Raw genomic sequence first — 17,169 nt, 5'->3', positions numbered from 1 at the left:
ATGCAAACAATTCAAGAAATTGGAAGGAATGAAGGAAGCAAAATGACAGAGTTCCTCGGTGAAGTTAAGGATCCTGATCAAGAGCTTTGGTCAGACACTGTGGCAGTTAAAGGTTTTAACAATGATTTCAAAATTGATACCTTCAAGCTGATCATCTGGACTGCTTCCAAGCAGTACCCCTCTAGCCATCAGATATCAATTTGTAAGGTGCAGGAGCCTGCGACGATAGTCTGTGCCTCTAGTTTGGTCTGATATTGTCTCTTGCCATCCCTTCGCAGAGGTCGTACCTGGATTTCTTGTGTAGGCCAGGGTCGCCTGACTTGAACGCCTCAGACCTGTCCTTCAGTAGGGAGTCAATCTCCCGATTAAGCACTGGTTTCTGGTTGGGGAACGTACGTACTACTTTCTTTGGCAGGCAAAGTGCTGTTAGTTTCACATCTGACCACTTCAAAATCACTCAACCGTGAAAGGAGATGAATGGAAATCACTTAATTCTGTTTGAAATTAGTTTCTGAAATGTTGTCAGGACATCATGGGCGGTATTATCTGATTCTGAGGCTCAGTCCCCACTTCGACCTGGGAATGGTGCTGTTTTACACCAGACAAAATGGTGTAAAACGGCCACCGATCCTCCGTTTTGTTAGGGGCTGGCATGCTGGCAGCGTAGAGCACCTGGCTCTAGCTGCCAATACGGCCTGGAGAATTACTGGGTCCATAGCTGCACATGCACAGGGCGGCGGCCTGCAGCGTCACTGCCGTGCTACATGGTGGAGGCCGCTCCCCTTTTGTCCGGCTCGCGTGCCCCGGACCAACACTCACAGTGCCCCCAGCCCCTGATAAAGCCCCCCCTGCCCACGGATCGGCCCCGGATTGAGTTCGCAGCCACCACGCCGAGTTCCGACGGATGAGACCCCACGCGACCAACGCCGTTGGGGCCTCGGCCAGTCGGGGGCAGAGCATCGGGGAACGGGCCTCAGGCAATGTTCGTACGTTGTGCGGTGTACTCTCTGAGTTCGGCGCTTTGGAGGGGGCGGAGCATCGTGGAAGCGGCGCCACTCCTGATTCGGTCGGGAACTTTGGTTCTCCGGCCGATCGACGAACGGGATTTTAGCGTCGGCGACTGGAGAATCCAGCCACAAATCTGCCTCATTTCCTACGATGTCTATTGGAATTTTGTCATTCTTTTTGTCATCCAGATTTGTTTGAATCTCAGCTAATATATACTTTTTTCGTCCTCTATGTTGATGGTACTTTAGCTTTGCAGGACGTTCCCCAGTGTGCTAAGAGGGAGCCAAAGATTCCTGAATGAACTCTCTTTATGTGCCACTTTCAACACCTTTCTCAGCTTTAATCACTTCTACAATCCTTTTGTCTTTTTATCCACAATAGGGCAGCACGGTAGCATGGTGGTTAGCATAAATGCTTCACAGCTCCAGGGTCCTAGGTTCAGTTCCCGGCTCGGTCACTGTCTGTGCGGAGTCTGCACGTCCTCCCCGTATCTGCGTGGGTTTCCTCCGGGTGCTCCGGTTTCCTCCCACAGTCCAAAGATGTGCGGGTTAGGTAGATTGGCCATGCTAAATTGCCCGTAGTGTCCTAAAAAGTAAGGTTAAGGGGGGTGGGGTTGTTGGGTTACGGGTATAGGGTGGATACGTGGGTTTGAGTAGGGTGATCATTGCTCGGCACAACATCGAGGGCCGAAGGGCCTGTACTGTGCTGTACTGTTCTATATCTTTGCCAATCTCCACCTATTGCTGGCCCCCTATCCAGCCCCACCACTCCACACCCCCACACAACAGTATAAATCTGACATTATTTCCAGTCCTCTAGCTTTAACAAAGAGGCATCCAGACTTGAAACATTCGCTCCCTTTTCTCTCCACAGATGTTGTTAGATCTGTTCAGATTGTCCAATATTTTCTGTTTTCATTCCGGAGTGAATGCTAGTCTATTCTCTTCCTGTCCAAGGGACCGCAAGTGTTGATATTCTTCAGCCTTCTTGGGTCAGTCATTCAGTGGAAAGTTTACATTCTCTTTGCACAGTTCCTGTCGAGCTCACACCCTCTGCCAGTAGGCCTGGAAAACTGCTGCCCCACTCTACCAATTATGAAGTTCTCCAGGAATCAAATGAGCACCCCCACATAGACCCAATGTTCTCACAGGCAGCTGAGAATACTGCGACTCCTTTATAACAGGGTCTTGATGGTAGGGGGGGGGGGGGGGGGGGGGGGGCGGTGAAGACAGACTTGGACAAAATCTGTAAAGGATGTTACAGAAGTTTTAGAAAGTAATGTCAGCAGTTTAACAATGCTATTAAAGAAGTTGACATTACACTCGGAGGGAGGGGGTGCATAATGGGTTCATAATCATGAGCAGGTGATGGGTAGCATTGTGTAACAGTGGCATCAACAGTCATATGTCAGTGACCTTGGGGACCAAGGGGGTGGGGGTGAACCCACCTCGAAGCTTATCTTGGATATTGTGTTCATAAAATAGTTTCAAAACAACCAGCCTGAGTCAGACTATTTATTCACTGATGCGACAATCAATTCACACGAGACGGGGAGTTGAAGTGAACAGTGGCTTTAATCAGCTAGAACTGTGCCTGCCTGTGACTGCTCTGCACTGAGAGCCGCCTGCAGGGCAGCAGCTCTATATACCTCCCCTGAGGGGGCGGAGCCAGGGGCGGAGCCCACAAGGGCACCAACATGATACAATGCGGTGTAATACAATACAATGGCCCATAGGTGGAGCCCACAAGGGCAACAACATAGTGCAACGCAATACAGTGGTGAATGGTTGCTGTAATACATTCACCACACTCATGATAAAAGTGAAAGCTTTCCTGTTTAGCTTAGACCAAAAGACCAACCCACAAGGCGTTACACACAATCCTTCTGCAGCCATCAAACCTCGAGTAGGACCTGAACCCAAGGCCTTCAGACTGAAAAGTAAGAGTATGATTGACTCAGTTACAAGACCATTTTTTTCGACGTCTATCCTTTGTGTGCAGGTTTATTTTATCAGGCATGGTGCAGCTCTATATTTTAATTGTATCTCTGCTTTTGTCCAATCATCTTGTTGGATACAAAATAAAAATGCAGGCAAATGTGATTGTTTGTTTTGCAGGAACACGTTCAACTGGATCATGACCCATTTTGGATACATACTCTCCATCTGTCTTATTCTGACCACAGTTGTCCATTGTCAGCGTCGTCAACCGAAACCCAAGGCCCCAAAGCCCTCCAAGCCACCCAAGCTGCCCAAACCCCCAAAACCACCCAAACCCCCAAAGCCTGGGAAAGCCATGGCCATTGACCCTACAGAGCCAAGTCATGTTACAACGCTTCCCCCACCTCTGCCACCAGGCCCAATGTCAGTGTTCCCGGATTGCCCAAGAGAGTGTAAATGCCCTCCTGACTACCCCAATGCCCTCTACTGTGACAGCCGCAATCTAAGAATTGTCCCCATCATTCCACCCAGGATCCACTATCTCTATCTCCAGAACAACTTCATAGAAGGCCTTCCTGAACGAGCTTTCAGGAATGCCACTGAAATCAAATGGATCAATTTGGACAACAACAGGATTTCCAACCAAAAGGTCGATAAGGAGGTTTTTAACATTCTAAACAAACTTCTCTTCTTGTACATGGATAGAAACAAGTTGAATGGAGTTCCCCCAAATCTTCCATCCAGCCTAGAGCAACTCCGACTGTCTCGCAATCAGATTTCCAAAATCCCGTCGGGCAGCTTCAGCAAGCTGGAGAACCTCACTTTGCTCGACCTGCACCATAACAAGCTATCTGACAACGTCTTCAACAAAAATACATTCAAAGGCCTCAAAAGCCTAATGCAGCTCAATTTGGCTCACAATTCCTTGAAGAAAATGCCTCCAATTGTCCCTCAGCATATCTTCCAACTCTTCTTGGATAAGAATCAAATCAAGGAAATACCTAATAACTATTTCAAGGGTTTACACCATTTGGCCTTTTTAAGGCTGAATTTCAACCAGCTGACAGACCAAGGAATCCCCAACGGTCTTTTTAATGTATCAACACTCCTAGACCTCCACCTGTCCAACAACAAACTCAATTCTATACCGATGTTTAGCACAAAGTTGGAACACCTGCACCTCAGCCACAACCACATTGAAAGTAAGTTCTCACATTTTGTCTTTTGTACAGCAAAGTAATCCATTCTGAATTAGGAAGAATTCAATTTCATCTATCTGAGACATTGTTGGCAGCAATGGAGTGGGAGGAGGTGACGTAGTGGTATTGTCACTGGACTGGCAAACCTGGGGTAATGTTCTGGGGTCTTGGGTTCCAATCCCACCACTGCTGCTGGTGAAGTTTGAATTCAATTAAAAATTCTGGAATTGAAAAGTCTAATGATGACCACGAAACCGTGGCGCGGAATGTGAGGGATTCCCAGGGAATCCCGCTATCGGGTTGCCATTTTGAATGGGTGGCCCGATAGCGAGATCCCGTGGCTGGCCACCGTCCCCCTCCCCACCCCCAGATGTCTCCCACCCACCCCCAGGTATGGGGGTGACCGGAATCCCCCCCCCCCCCCGGCCCTCCCCCCAGGAGGAGTCTCGAAACAACTGAGCCACAGGAAACATTCCCATTTTGCCCCATTCCCCAGACTCCAGTCATTGGCTGAGATTTTCCACTCCCCCACCCCCACACCCACAGCGGGTTTTCCGGCAGCGGAGGCAGACCCATTGGCAGGCCGGCTCCCCAGCTGCGCAAACGGCCATGCCTTCAGCCGGACGGGAAGATCCCGGGCAATACCTCTCAGACTGCGATGGATCCCGAAACGTGATGATGCCATTCCCAAGTGTGATGACATCGTCCCGCAGACGATGATGATAATTTTAATGACCAGGAAGCCAGCCAGCGGTTTTTTTCAAAGAACGTAAAGTCTGCCCACGGCAGTAACTGTCTACAATTCACAGCCCCCACCCGTTGTGACAATCGACATGACGGTCCTGCTCGAGCCAGCTTTTCTGCTCGATCGTACGAGCCCCAGATGGGTGGGCCTCCGCCCGCGAGCCCCATGGGAGATCGATGATGGTTTCGCCGTGGGCCTGGTGAAGGTTATTCCAGTGATCAGTGATGATAACACCACCCATCACTCACCCCTGTGTGTAACGTCATCCCCGCACATCACAATGACATCCGGTAATTGTGACCACTGGCAGTGACCGCCCTCTGACTCACTGAATTAGGAGTGATGGTCATTTAAGTGCAAAGTGGTAAGAGGATTGGAGCAGGGCAAGCAGACGTAATTAATTCTGCATTTTAAGAATTCTCCCCTTATTTTGGTATCATAATTTCACAAAGTTTAAAGCGAATTTGGAACCAGTGAAGCACATTGAATTTTAGGATTGGATAGGAAACAGGCCATTCGGCCCAATCAGTCAATGCCAGTGTTTATGCTTCAATTGAGCCTCTTTCTATTTTCCCTTACCTAAATCTGTCATCATAGCCCCCTATTCCCTCTTACTCATAGAGTTATAAAATCATACCGCACAGAAAAGGCCCATCGAATCTGCGCCAGTCAAAAACAGCTATCTATCTATTCTAATCCCATTTCCCAGCAATTGGTCCATAGCCTTGTCTGCCTTTGGATCGCAACTGCACATCTAAATACTTCTTAAATGTTATGAGGGTCTCTGCTTCCACCACCCTTTCAGGCAGCGAGTTCCAGACTCTCACCACCCTCGGGGCACAAAGGTTTTTCCTCACATCCCCTCTAAACCTCCTGCCCCTTACCTTAAATCTGTGCCCCCTGGTCATTGGTCCAACACCAAGGGGAAAACTTTCTTCCTGTCTCTTTTATCTATGCCGCACATAATTTTATACACCTCAATCGCATCGCCCCTCAGTCTCCTCTGCTCCAAGGAAAACAACCCCAGTCTATCCAATCTCTCTTCATAACTAACACTCTCCAGCCCAGACAACATCCTGGTAAATCTCCTCTGCTCCCTTTCCAGTGGCTATCACATCCATCCTATAATGTGGATTCCAGAACTGCGCACAGTATTCTAGCTGTGGCCTAATCAATGTTTTATACAGTTCCAGCATAACCTCCCTGCTCTTAAACTCTATGCCTTGGATAATAAAGGCAAGTATACCATAAGCCTTCTTACCCACTGTATCCACCTGCTCTGCTACCTTAAGGGACGGGTGTACATGAACACCAAGGTCCCTCTGATCCTCGGTGCTTCTCAGGGTCCTGCCGTTTATCACGTATTCCCCTTGCCTTGTTTGTTCTGCCCAAGTGCATCGCCTCTCACTTATCTGGATTGAATTTAATTTGCCATTGATCAGCCCATCTGACCAGCCCGTCGATATCCTCCTGCAATCAAAGGCTATCCTCCTCACTATTTACCACACCACCAGTTTTCATATCAGCTGCAAACTTACTGATCAACCCTGTACATTCATATCTAAATCACTTATATAAACCACAAACAACGAGAGCCCCAACACTGATCCCTGCGGGACCCCACTGGACACAGGCTTCCTGTCAGAAAAACACCCCTCGACCATCACCCTCTGCTTCCTGCCACTCAGCCAATTCGGGATCCAAGTTGCCAAATTTCCTTGGATCCCACGGGCTCTAATCAATCTCCAATGTGGGACCTTATCAAAAGCCTTGCTGAAGTCCAAGTAGACGACGTCAACTGCATTTCCCTCACCTACACACCTGGTCACGTCTTCAGAAAATTCAATCAAGTTGGTCAGACATTACCTCCCCTTAACAAAACCATTGTGACTGTTCTCGATTAATCCCGGCCTCTCCAAATGCAGATTAATTCTGTCTCTCAGAATTGCTTCCAAAGGTTTCCGCACCCCTGAGATTAGACTAACAGGTCTGTAGTTTCTTCTCACATATGTTTGTCCGGCTTCCCTGAGATGCATCCATATTAGTCACTTCAGCCACTCCCTGTGTTGGCGAGTTCCAAATTCTCACCACCACTTTGGGAAGATTAATCTTACTGGATATTGGCTGACGTTGGTCGTGGTCTTCCCCACAAGATAACTTCTCAGAATTTTAAATATCTCTATGAGATGAGCAACACCCCTTCCCCCATCACCCCCCCCCCACTGACCCCGCCCCCTCTGCCCTCAGCCTTCTTTTTTAAAGAGACCCAATGTGCCAACCCTTTCCTGGTTTGTACAGCTGGTTCTCACATGGATGTTTCTCTGCGGTGCACGATTAGGAGTTGGGTGGTGGAAAACTGAAGTGTCATACTGCCACCAATGGAAGGCTGGTGTAATTACAGTGTGACTGGTTTACAGAGACACGTGTCACCATAAAAGTGGACACAGGAGTTTATGGGAACGTTTAATGCATATGGGCCGGGATTCTCCGAGCTCGCTGGAGAATCGGTGCCAATCGCGCCCACACAGTTGCCGCGGCGTCGGTCGGGGGTCGCTTAAAAAGGCTCCCGCGGCATTTATCCGCGGGCGACCACCCAAACTCCCGACGGCGTGGTTTACATCTGGTACCACCCAGTGGGAGCTGGGACCCGCGGCCGCTGTGGCGGTCCTGGTGGAGGGGCAGGGGAATCTGACTCGGAGGAGGGGGGACTCCGTGGTGGCCAGACCCGTGATCGGGGGCCACTGATCGGCAGGCCATCGCGATCTGGGGGGACCTACCTTACTCTACGTGGGCCCACTGTGTAGTTCCGCCATGTGAGCGGCGCCCACGCCGAGGTGGGCCGCCGCGTCGCTTGCAGCCGCCGTGCAATGCTCGGCCGCGCAGTCTGGGCAGCAGCACCCCGCCACCAGCCAGAGCTGAGGGATGCACACCGGGGCTCTGCTAGCCCCGTGGAAAATGGAGAATCACCCCGGACTTTCAAGGAAAAAGTCCGGATTAATACTCACCCGTTTTTCAGCGGGCGTGGGACTTATTCCTCAAAAGCGAGAATCCCGGCCACGGTTTTCAAAATAAATCATGTTTGTATATCAGTATTAAAGTCACTTTTTTTCTTTCCTTATAGAGATCAATGGAACTGAAATCTGCCCATGTTCCCTCGACAATATTGCTTTACATGCCCATGACTTTGAAATGATACCACGCCTTCGATATCTACGATTGGATGGGAATGCGCTGGCGCCCCCAATACCAATGGACATAAGGATGTGTTTTAGACTTCTGCAGGCGATAGTGGTTTGAAATCTGGATCCCTGCAGGTTCTTTTTCTTCTCTTTAACCTGGGTAAATTTTTCAAATAGAGCCATTGGTCCAGCTTTCTTTCTGTCAGATTTTATTGCTATGATTGTGTGAAATGGTCAGGCACAAAGTACTGCAGAAATACTTTCTTCCCTGTCACAATAGCATTGTTTCCACTGGGACAAGGTCTGAATTGGATCCAAGTGGGAGATCCTCACACTTGTGTTAAACCAGTGACAATGCACGCCACCTTCTGCCCCACAGGAGAAGTATTGAAAAGAAAGACAAGACCAGCCAATCTGTTCAGTCTGTTTCATACAGACATGGCTCAGCATCCATGCACACCAACCAATCCTGAAAGAGACAAGGGAAAACATGTTTTAATAAAGCACTAGTTAATTATTGAGAAAAAAACAATATTGTAACTGTGTAAGAATCTTGAACTGACAGAACATAGATAGAAATCCTTTGAGATCTCCTTTCTGATTCTCAAGTATTCCAACCATGGGGTTGTATTGGGTCTGAGTAATATTTTAAGTGCGCTTGCGGTGTTAAGACTATGCGCAAACGATGACCTATTGCCTCCTGCCGTGGTGCAGACCACAAGACTCCATGAACACCATGTTTACTAATCTGGTTTCTGTTAGAAGTTAAGTTGCCACTTTATCTGTGAAATAGCTGTGTAATCACTGCTGGAAATGTTACAACCTTCATGGAATCATAAAATCATAGAATTTACAGTGCAGAAGGAGGCCATTTGGCCCATCAAGTCTGCACCGGAGCATGGAAAGAGCACCCTAATTAAACCCACACCCACCCTATCCCCGTAACCCAGCAAACCCATCTAGCCATTTTGGACATTAAAGGCAATTTTAGCATGTCCAATCCACCTAACCTGCACATCTTTTGGACTGTGGGAGGAAACCGGGGCACCCGGAGGAAACCCACGCAGACACGGGGAGAACGTGCAGATTCCGCACAGACAATGACCGAAGCCGGGAATCGAACCTGGGACTCTGGCACGGTGAAGCAATTGTGCTACCCACTGTGCCACAGTCCCGCCCAATCTATTCCTCTTTTCTCTTTCTAAGTTGTTGCCTATTTGTCCCCATGTCTCAATTTAAAAATTAAGGGATGAATGAGTTTCCATGTAAATTGAACCATACTAGAGCTGTGCTGGGTTACCAGTAGAATTCTATCTCGCTTGCAAGTCTGTCACCAATTATGCCGAATATTAATGCAACTTAATAAAGGTTTTAGAAGCAAAAAATGCATCATTCTGAGCCAGTTGTGGTTTATCTGGTCCCAGGAAAGGTTTTTGTCATTATTAATTGTTGACATTGTGTAGCTTTACCCGGCACACAGACTTAATCTTTCATGCACAGTGAGTTAGCGGTCATCAGCCTACAGGCTGTTGAATTTGTGCTGACTTTAAAATGATTAAACAGTCATTTTTGTCCCGTTTCACCAGCTGGCTCCATTGATGTAAAACTAATAGACAAGATAATAGCAGACATAATTATCACTTCCAAAATTCATTAGTGCGAGATCCAGAATGGAAGGACGAAATTAGCGTTTGTAGTGTAATTCAAACATGTTAAATTGGATCTATTTTGCATTCTGCTTGATTGCTCCAATTTATTCAAAGTCTGTCTACCCTCACATTGCTGCTTCTGTTTGCCGCCTGAGCCAAATCCAAGAAGGCATAAGCACCATAGTGAGATCCCCAACCCTAACACAATCTTCACAAACTACACTGCAGCCTCCACGATGCGAGGCTCACAGTCCCAAGGGTCAATCAGTGGGCCATTGGCGAGGGTATTTCACTCTTACTTTGAGCTGTGCGTATTTTTTTCACAAACTCAAAAGTTTGCAGGAAGAGAAATTTGGGTCAAAATGTGCAGGTGAATAAAACAGAAGAACTAAAATAGGGAGCAGTTCCGATTTTAATTGAACATTTTCAATTATTCCTGTCCAGTAATAAACAGCCCTGTATTCATTCTAAGTGTGCTAAACGAAACAGGGTTCCAGAATAATGCTTCAGGAAATATTAGGACATGAGAAATTTGTTTCAGCTTGCAAATATTATTATCTTCTTGAAACTAGTAAATGCATGTTTTGCATCAACAGCAATACATGTCTTCAACAAAACTGGTTTGATATAGTTTGGCCTTGATTTTGCATCCACAATCAAAGTTCCTGAGTTCTGCTTTCATCTATACCACAACTCTATTCTGGTTCAATTTATTAAAATTTCATTCCTGGGATATCATTGTTGATAGCAAGGCCGTTATTTATTTCCCATCATATAGTTGCCCATGTGAAGGTTGTGTTAACCTTCTTATTGATTGGTTACAGTCTATTACATGAGGGCATTTCCAAAATACTTTTAAGCAAGGAGCTTCATGATTTAAATCCAATAACGACGAAGGGTCAGCAATCGATATGTCCCAGTTGTGATGATGTGTGATTTAGAGGGGTATTTGGGGTTTGTAGTGTTCCTGTGCACCTGGTCCTTCTAAATTGTATAGGTTATGGGTGGGATTTCTGTTAGTGAAGGCAACCTCACATTGCCAGCGGCGGGATCTACCATTCTTACCGCTATCAACGGGGTTTCCTGTTGTTCGCATCCTCCGCCACCTGGGAATCTGCATCTTGGCCATTGGCCAGATTGGAAAATGTCACCAGCGGAAATGGCCTGGAAACCCCACCCTATGCGTTTGAATAGTCCATCTAAGGAATCATTGGCAAGTTTCTGCAGTGCATCTTTTGTGGTTTGCCAATGTAGGAGTGAGTTCTTAAGGTGGTGAGCGGGATGCCGATTAAATAAACCGCTTTGTCTGTCACAACCTTGATAGTGCCTTGTGGATGGTATAGTGGCTTCAGGGACTCGAGCATTGAGCCATTCATTGCAAACCGCACATCGCTGACCTTCTCTGGTAGCCATGAACTTCATGCATCTGGTCAAGTTTAATTTCTGGTCAATGATAAACCGTAGAAAGTTGATGGTAAGTGGTTTAATGATGTTAAAGTCATGCAATTCACACGGACATCAATTCATCCTGAATTAATGTATTACAAAGGTCTTTAAAGCTGCAATATTTTATAGCCAGATAAGGTTTTATTTTAATGATGCCCACATATGTCTGCCTCGCCGATACATCGAGTAACAAATACATGGAATATTAAACCTAAATAACTAAAAATGTCAAAGCTAAAAAGTGCCTGGCAAGTCTTCAGTTGACAAATATCCATTCTCAGAGCTTTGCTTTATACAATGATAGATTACTGCTATTATCATCTTTGTTTTGAAGTTTGTTTATTTTTAAATTTATTTTTCAAATATTAATTGTATAATAACTTTCAAAAAATGTCACGCCTCTTGCATGCATATTTTATTAAGCAATATTTGTAGCAATAATTATTAGCCAACATATTTTACTATAACAAATTGCAGCTTTAAGCCCCTCCCTCATAGACATTGATATGCAAATTGTTTGTATTTGCTTTGTTTTATCCATTTATTTGCAGAGATCTGTAATTTACTGCAGTGCAGTTTAAAGCATTTCTTGCACAAACTCGAATAATGTTGACATTGCTTACTCCACGTTTAATAAAAATTAAATAAATGGAATTACGGTTCTTCAGCAAAAAAAACGGACATTGAGAGATTTTTTGATCCTTTAAAGCTGCTTTTTGGTGTGTGGTCCATCTGGAATATCATCAACAGGAGATGAATTGTAGAACCATTCAAACATGTGGGATAGAAGCAAGAGAAAGAAAAATAGGAAAAGATATCTCAGCCAATGTAATTCTCACCAGCAAAGAGACTTTACTGCAGAATTTACATTTTAAAAGCTGATCGGAAATCTTGAGGCAACACCAGAGAATGTTGCAACTATTTATCATAGAACATACAGTGCAGAAGGAGACCATTCGGCCCATCAAGACTGCACCAGGTTCAATTTCCCGCTGGCACACTGTGCGGAGTCTGCACGTTCTCCCCGTGTGTGCGTGGGTTTCCTCCGGGTGCTCCGATTTCCTCCCACAGTCCAAAGACGTACAGGGTAGGTTGATTGGCCATGCTAAATTGCCCTTAGTGTCCAAAAAGGATAGGAGGGGTTATTGGGTTACGGGGATAGGGAGGAAGTGAGGGCTTAAGTGGGTCGGTGCAGACTCAATGGGCCGAATGGCCTCCTTCTGCACTGTATGTTCTATGTTCTATGTCTTTCACAAAGAGGAATGTATCTCAGTGAACGGGATCAGATACAATGGTCATGCACAAATCACCCATCAACCTATAGCCTTTGATGTCTCCAGTTCCTTGAAAACAGATGGGATGATTTTTGAATCTGGATCTGTTGGATTTCAAGACAGTTGGCTTGACACCACACTGTGAAGAATTACATTCAGCACTTTATAATGCTTTAGAAATATATGCTCCTTGAGAATATGCATGATTTGGAAACAATTGGGTCTGTTGTTCCTTGCTTTGCTACTTTTTCAAGCCTTTTGATTCAATGGATGCTTTTCCTGTACAGTTAGTCAAGAAGGATTACAATTGGAAATAGGTCTTCTGGGTATCCCCCTGTATCTGAAGAAAATTTGAATTGTTGGGAAGCATACTGTTGCACCTTGAGTTCAATAAAAGCTACTCTAAATAGGTTGTGCTGGATTCTCCACTGGAGGGATTCTTCATTTCGCCGGCAGCGCGCCCACGCCCGGGGATTTCCTGGCGACGTGGGGCTACCCAAAATGGCAAGCCCATTGGCCAGCTGGCGGGACGGAGAATCCCGCTGCTGGCGGACCGGAAAACTGGTGAGGTGGGATGGAGAAACTCACCCGTTGTGTCTCATAATTAATACAGACCCAGTGCTCTAAGGAAGAACAGATGTGACATGAATGTCAGGGAGAGCTTCCTATTGCACAATATTTTTATTATTTCCATCTTTTTCTGAAGGCTTTGAGTCAAGCTTAATGACTCATTGTCTAAACAATTTTGCTTGGCGTCATGTGCACAACAAACTCCAATAAGGAGCAGTGAGACAAGCGATTAATTATTCTTTTGGTGGTATTGGTTTGAGGCAGATGTCAGGAGGACACGGTGGACGAAATTGACCAGCTGTTTCCGTTTGGCGGGATCTTCCAGTCCTCTCGATGTCAATTTCCTCACCCCACCCTAACCCCGGGGAAAATCCCGCCCGTATCTGTTTGCTTTTCAAAATTATAGTATCCACCTGGACTTTTATCAGGCAACCGGGCGTCACTGTCAGTAATACTACACTGCTTCATTTATGTTGTGAACTCGAATTCCTGTTGCAGAGTTTAATTCACCATTATTCGGCCTGAGTCTTTTAGTGCACAATCAATCGACGGTGCTTTGTAATCTACTGGTTTATTAGTGTTGTGGAGCACAACCATATTCAAAGGACCTGTATTAGGTTCATTCACTTGTCAATGTTCAATTTGCTATCCTAAGAAAAGACAGGAGATAGGGTTACTTCTCAGAATCTTTGGGGTAGAGAGGGAAAATCCATGATGCGGATGGTTATGTACTGACCCCTGCTGTGCAATTTGCAGCTGAGGATATAAATTAAGATATGGCACAATTGTGGTCAATTGGAATTATCCCATGATTAAACAGTCTACTTGCTCCTCATGCTCGACACCTCCCCTACCATCGCCCCCTGGTCCGGCTCTTACATGAAGAATGGTTACCTTGGTGATATGTTGGAAGTGGCCTAGCATAGGGTTAGTCATACCACCCATTCAGCATTAATGATCTGAATCTCAGAAAGTCTGCAGGCCTGCGCCGTACGCATGTGCGGACTCCAGCCAAGTATCCACAGCTAAAGCTGTGTGAATCACTCCAGATCCCTGCTCGCCCCCTGCAGGTTAGTGAATTGACTGCTCTTTTTTATTGGAAACTTGGGCGTTGAACGCCAGCGTAAAAACGCTGGCGTGGGAACATAGCCCCATTTTGGGAGAATACAGCCCAATGCATTTCTGTATGAAATTGATTGGGGGATTTGCATTTCAAAGGCTGTCAAGGGGATTTGAAGCTCTTTGAAGTGCAATTGGCTTTTGGAGCAAGCCTCTGATATTTGTAACAGCTGCTAATTTAGATACTTTTGTCTGAGGCAGTAGATGGTAGAGAAAGGTGAGTGAAAATGCAATGATGTTTCACTGCACTGCCTGGACTGATCTCTATCTTTCAGGGAAGGATGACTAAAGGGGGTCTTTGCTTTGGTCTCTGACGCGAGTTTGATGGAGGGTATCTATTGTGGGGTCTCTGATGTTTGGTCTGGTGGGGGTCCCTGATGATGGATCTAATGGGGGTCTCTGTTGGGGAGTCAGACTCCCATATTAGAGACCCTCAACAGAACCCCCTCCTCATCAGATTCCCATAAGAGAGACCCCCATCAGGCTCCCCCACCAGAGACCCCCCCCCCCACCATATCAGGGAACCCCCATCAGTCACTTCTCCCTGGAAGCTAAAGAGCCCTGCATGCAGAAACAGTGCAAACTCACTGCTTTTTCACTCACCTGTCCCTTATACCTGCTTCTTCAGACAGAGTGTAGAATGCAGCAGCTGTTTCTTCATAGAAACCAAACTCACCGCACATCACAAGGGATTTGATCTGTGATGCTTCTATTCACTTGCAAAGAGAACTAGATTTTAATAGGCTGTAATTAACAGAGCATTAGCTTCTGGACAGCCAGGTGCCTGGATTGTTTGTATTCATTTCCCATCATGCTTGAATACATCTCAAGTAGGGCAGCATGGTGGCACAAGGGCGGCACAGCGGCACAGTGGTTAGCACGGTTGCCACAGTGCACCAGGGACCTGGGTTTGTTTCCAGCCTCGGGTGATTGTGTGGTGTTTGCACGTTCTCCCCGTGTCTGCATGGGTTTCCTCCGGGTGCTCCGGTTTCCTCCCACAGTCTAAAGAAGTGATGTTTAGGTGGATTGGCCATGCTAAATTGCCTCTTACTGTCCAAAGATGTGCAGATTAGGTGGGGTTATGGGGATAGGGATGTGGACCTAGGTAGGGTGCTCTTTCAGAGCTGGGTGCAGACTCGATTGGCCAAATAGCCTCCTTCTGTACTGTTGAATTCTATAAACATATTAGGAAATACAACCAGAAACTTAGTCAAAGGTCTACATTTTGAGGCGATAATGTGAGTGGTTTATGGAGGAAGTTCCAGAGCTTAAGGATTTAATAGCTGAATGGTAGACCAATTTAAAAAATGGGTGGCACAGTGGCACAGTACTGAGCACTGTTGCCTCACGGTTCCAGGGACCCGGGTTCGATTCCAGCCTTGGCTCACTGTCTGTGTGGAGTCAGCACGTTCTCCCTGTGTCTGCGTGGGTTTCCTCCAGGTACCCCGGTTTCCTACCACAGTCCAAAGACGTGCAGGTTAGATGGATTCTATGATTCTAAGCACCCTGTTGTGAATCTAACCATGATGTTTCTGGATTCTGTGGACATAAACAATCCGGACACCTGGCTGTCTGGAGACTATTTTTTTCTCTTTTAAATGAATTGGAAAAATTCCACACTTTTAAGTTTCTAAAGATTGGTGTTTACTTTTGCCATGCTGTCTGGTACAGATTCTACTGCAGTTGTGAAATGTAGCCCCCTGGAACACTTACATATACAACTTGCATTCCTAGATAAGTAGTTCCTTGCTACTTACAGATAGTTACAGATAATATGACAATACATACCGCACAGATGCTTAACTGACCACTGAAATTGCCTCACAAATCATTTAATACAAGGAGCAATTTGGGATGGGCAGAAAACGCTGGTTTCTCCAGTAACACCCATATGCCATGAAAGAATAATAAAATTATCTGGACAGGTTGAACAGTCCACAATTCTGGCGGGGGAGGTCTGCCACAGCCACATGGAAAAGAACAATCTGAATCCTCAAAATAACATATTGGTCTTTGAGGCTCACAGGGCACTTTTATTTGTGATTTATTGTAATCTCCCACACGGTACCTACAAAGTGGGAAATCTCATCTTCCCCAAGCTCCCTGCGGTATATGAGCTTCCCACTCGGGATGGGGTATCTCAATTAACCCATGTATAAAAGGTTGGCCAGTAAGGTGCCGACCAGAATAGGAACCCGGTAGGGATCTCCCAGGTAGTGTACACATCCTTTGTGTAAATAAAAGTTTGTTTCTTACTTTACTCGGCATGGACTCCAGTACCCTCATTAAACTGGCGACGAGGAGTAAACTGTTTTGTTGTCGACGCTGCGACCTGCTCAGCTGAGCCACCTCCCTGATTATCTGGACCCAGGTTCGGATTTCTTTGATTTGCTGTGCCTCTGTTTGGTAGGTTAGGTACATTTAACCCAGCGTTGAAGACTGGAACCAATAGGCAGAAGGAAGGCGTCATTTCTTAGGTGGCCAACAATATCACGGAGAACGAGCGCCAGACGGTCACTTTGTTGATGGCCAGTGAAACGTAGGTGATCCGGAATCTCACGTACCCGGCCATGTCAGATGTGCAATAATTCGACCAGCTCGTGACACTTGTGGCGCAACACTTTATCCCAACCCCATCGATAATCGTTCAGAAATATCCTTTCAATACGGCGGAGAAGCCCACCTGTGAATCCGTCACTGAGGTTGTATCTTGGCTATGGAAGATAGCCGAGTTATGTGGGTATGGAACTGTTTTGTCCGATATGCTCTGCAATCGTTTGGTCTGCGGCATTCTACAGTCATCTATCATTGTCCTGAATGAAGTAGCTCGACTAAGCAGCAAAATAGATGCTCCTGCCATGCACCAGTGTCTCTCTGTGTAAGTATTCTGTGGGCTGCATTTAATTGCTGAGTCCACATTGCAACATGTAGTGGAACATGATGAGTAAGGGGAGAGGCAGGAGCATCTAATCCGGAACACAAAGGGATACTATTTTGTAACCCCTAATTTATGTTATTATTTTGTATTGTATGGCAAGGA

At 46.2% G+C, this 17,169-nt stretch overlaps 1 protein-coding gene across 1 annotated transcript in view; it reads left to right on the top strand.

Moving 5' to 3' along the window:
• Positions 1-8,600, top strand: part of LOC119978080 (proline/arginine-rich end leucine-rich repeat protein) — a 28,251-nt gene extending 19,651 nt beyond the window's left edge. Inside the window, exons 2-3 of the mRNA XM_038819463.1 lie at positions 3,126-4,150; positions 8,014-8,600. Coding sequence (XP_038675391.1) covers positions 3,145-4,150; positions 8,014-8,189 — 1,182 coding nt within the window. The 5' untranslated portion in view covers positions 3,126-3,144 and the 3' untranslated portion in view covers positions 8,190-8,600. The remainder of the gene's footprint in view (positions 1-3,125; positions 4,151-8,013) is intronic.
• Positions 8,601-17,169: the final 8,569 nt, after the last annotated feature.

Source organism: Scyliorhinus canicula, chromosome 15, assembly GCF_902713615.1.
Source record: "Scyliorhinus canicula chromosome 15, sScyCan1.1, whole genome shotgun sequence".
Taxonomy (NCBI): domain Eukaryota; kingdom Metazoa; phylum Chordata; class Chondrichthyes; order Carcharhiniformes; family Scyliorhinidae; genus Scyliorhinus; species Scyliorhinus canicula.
The sequence above is the reverse complement of the archived record's forward strand: the minus strand, read 5'-3'. Positions and strand labels throughout refer to the sequence as shown.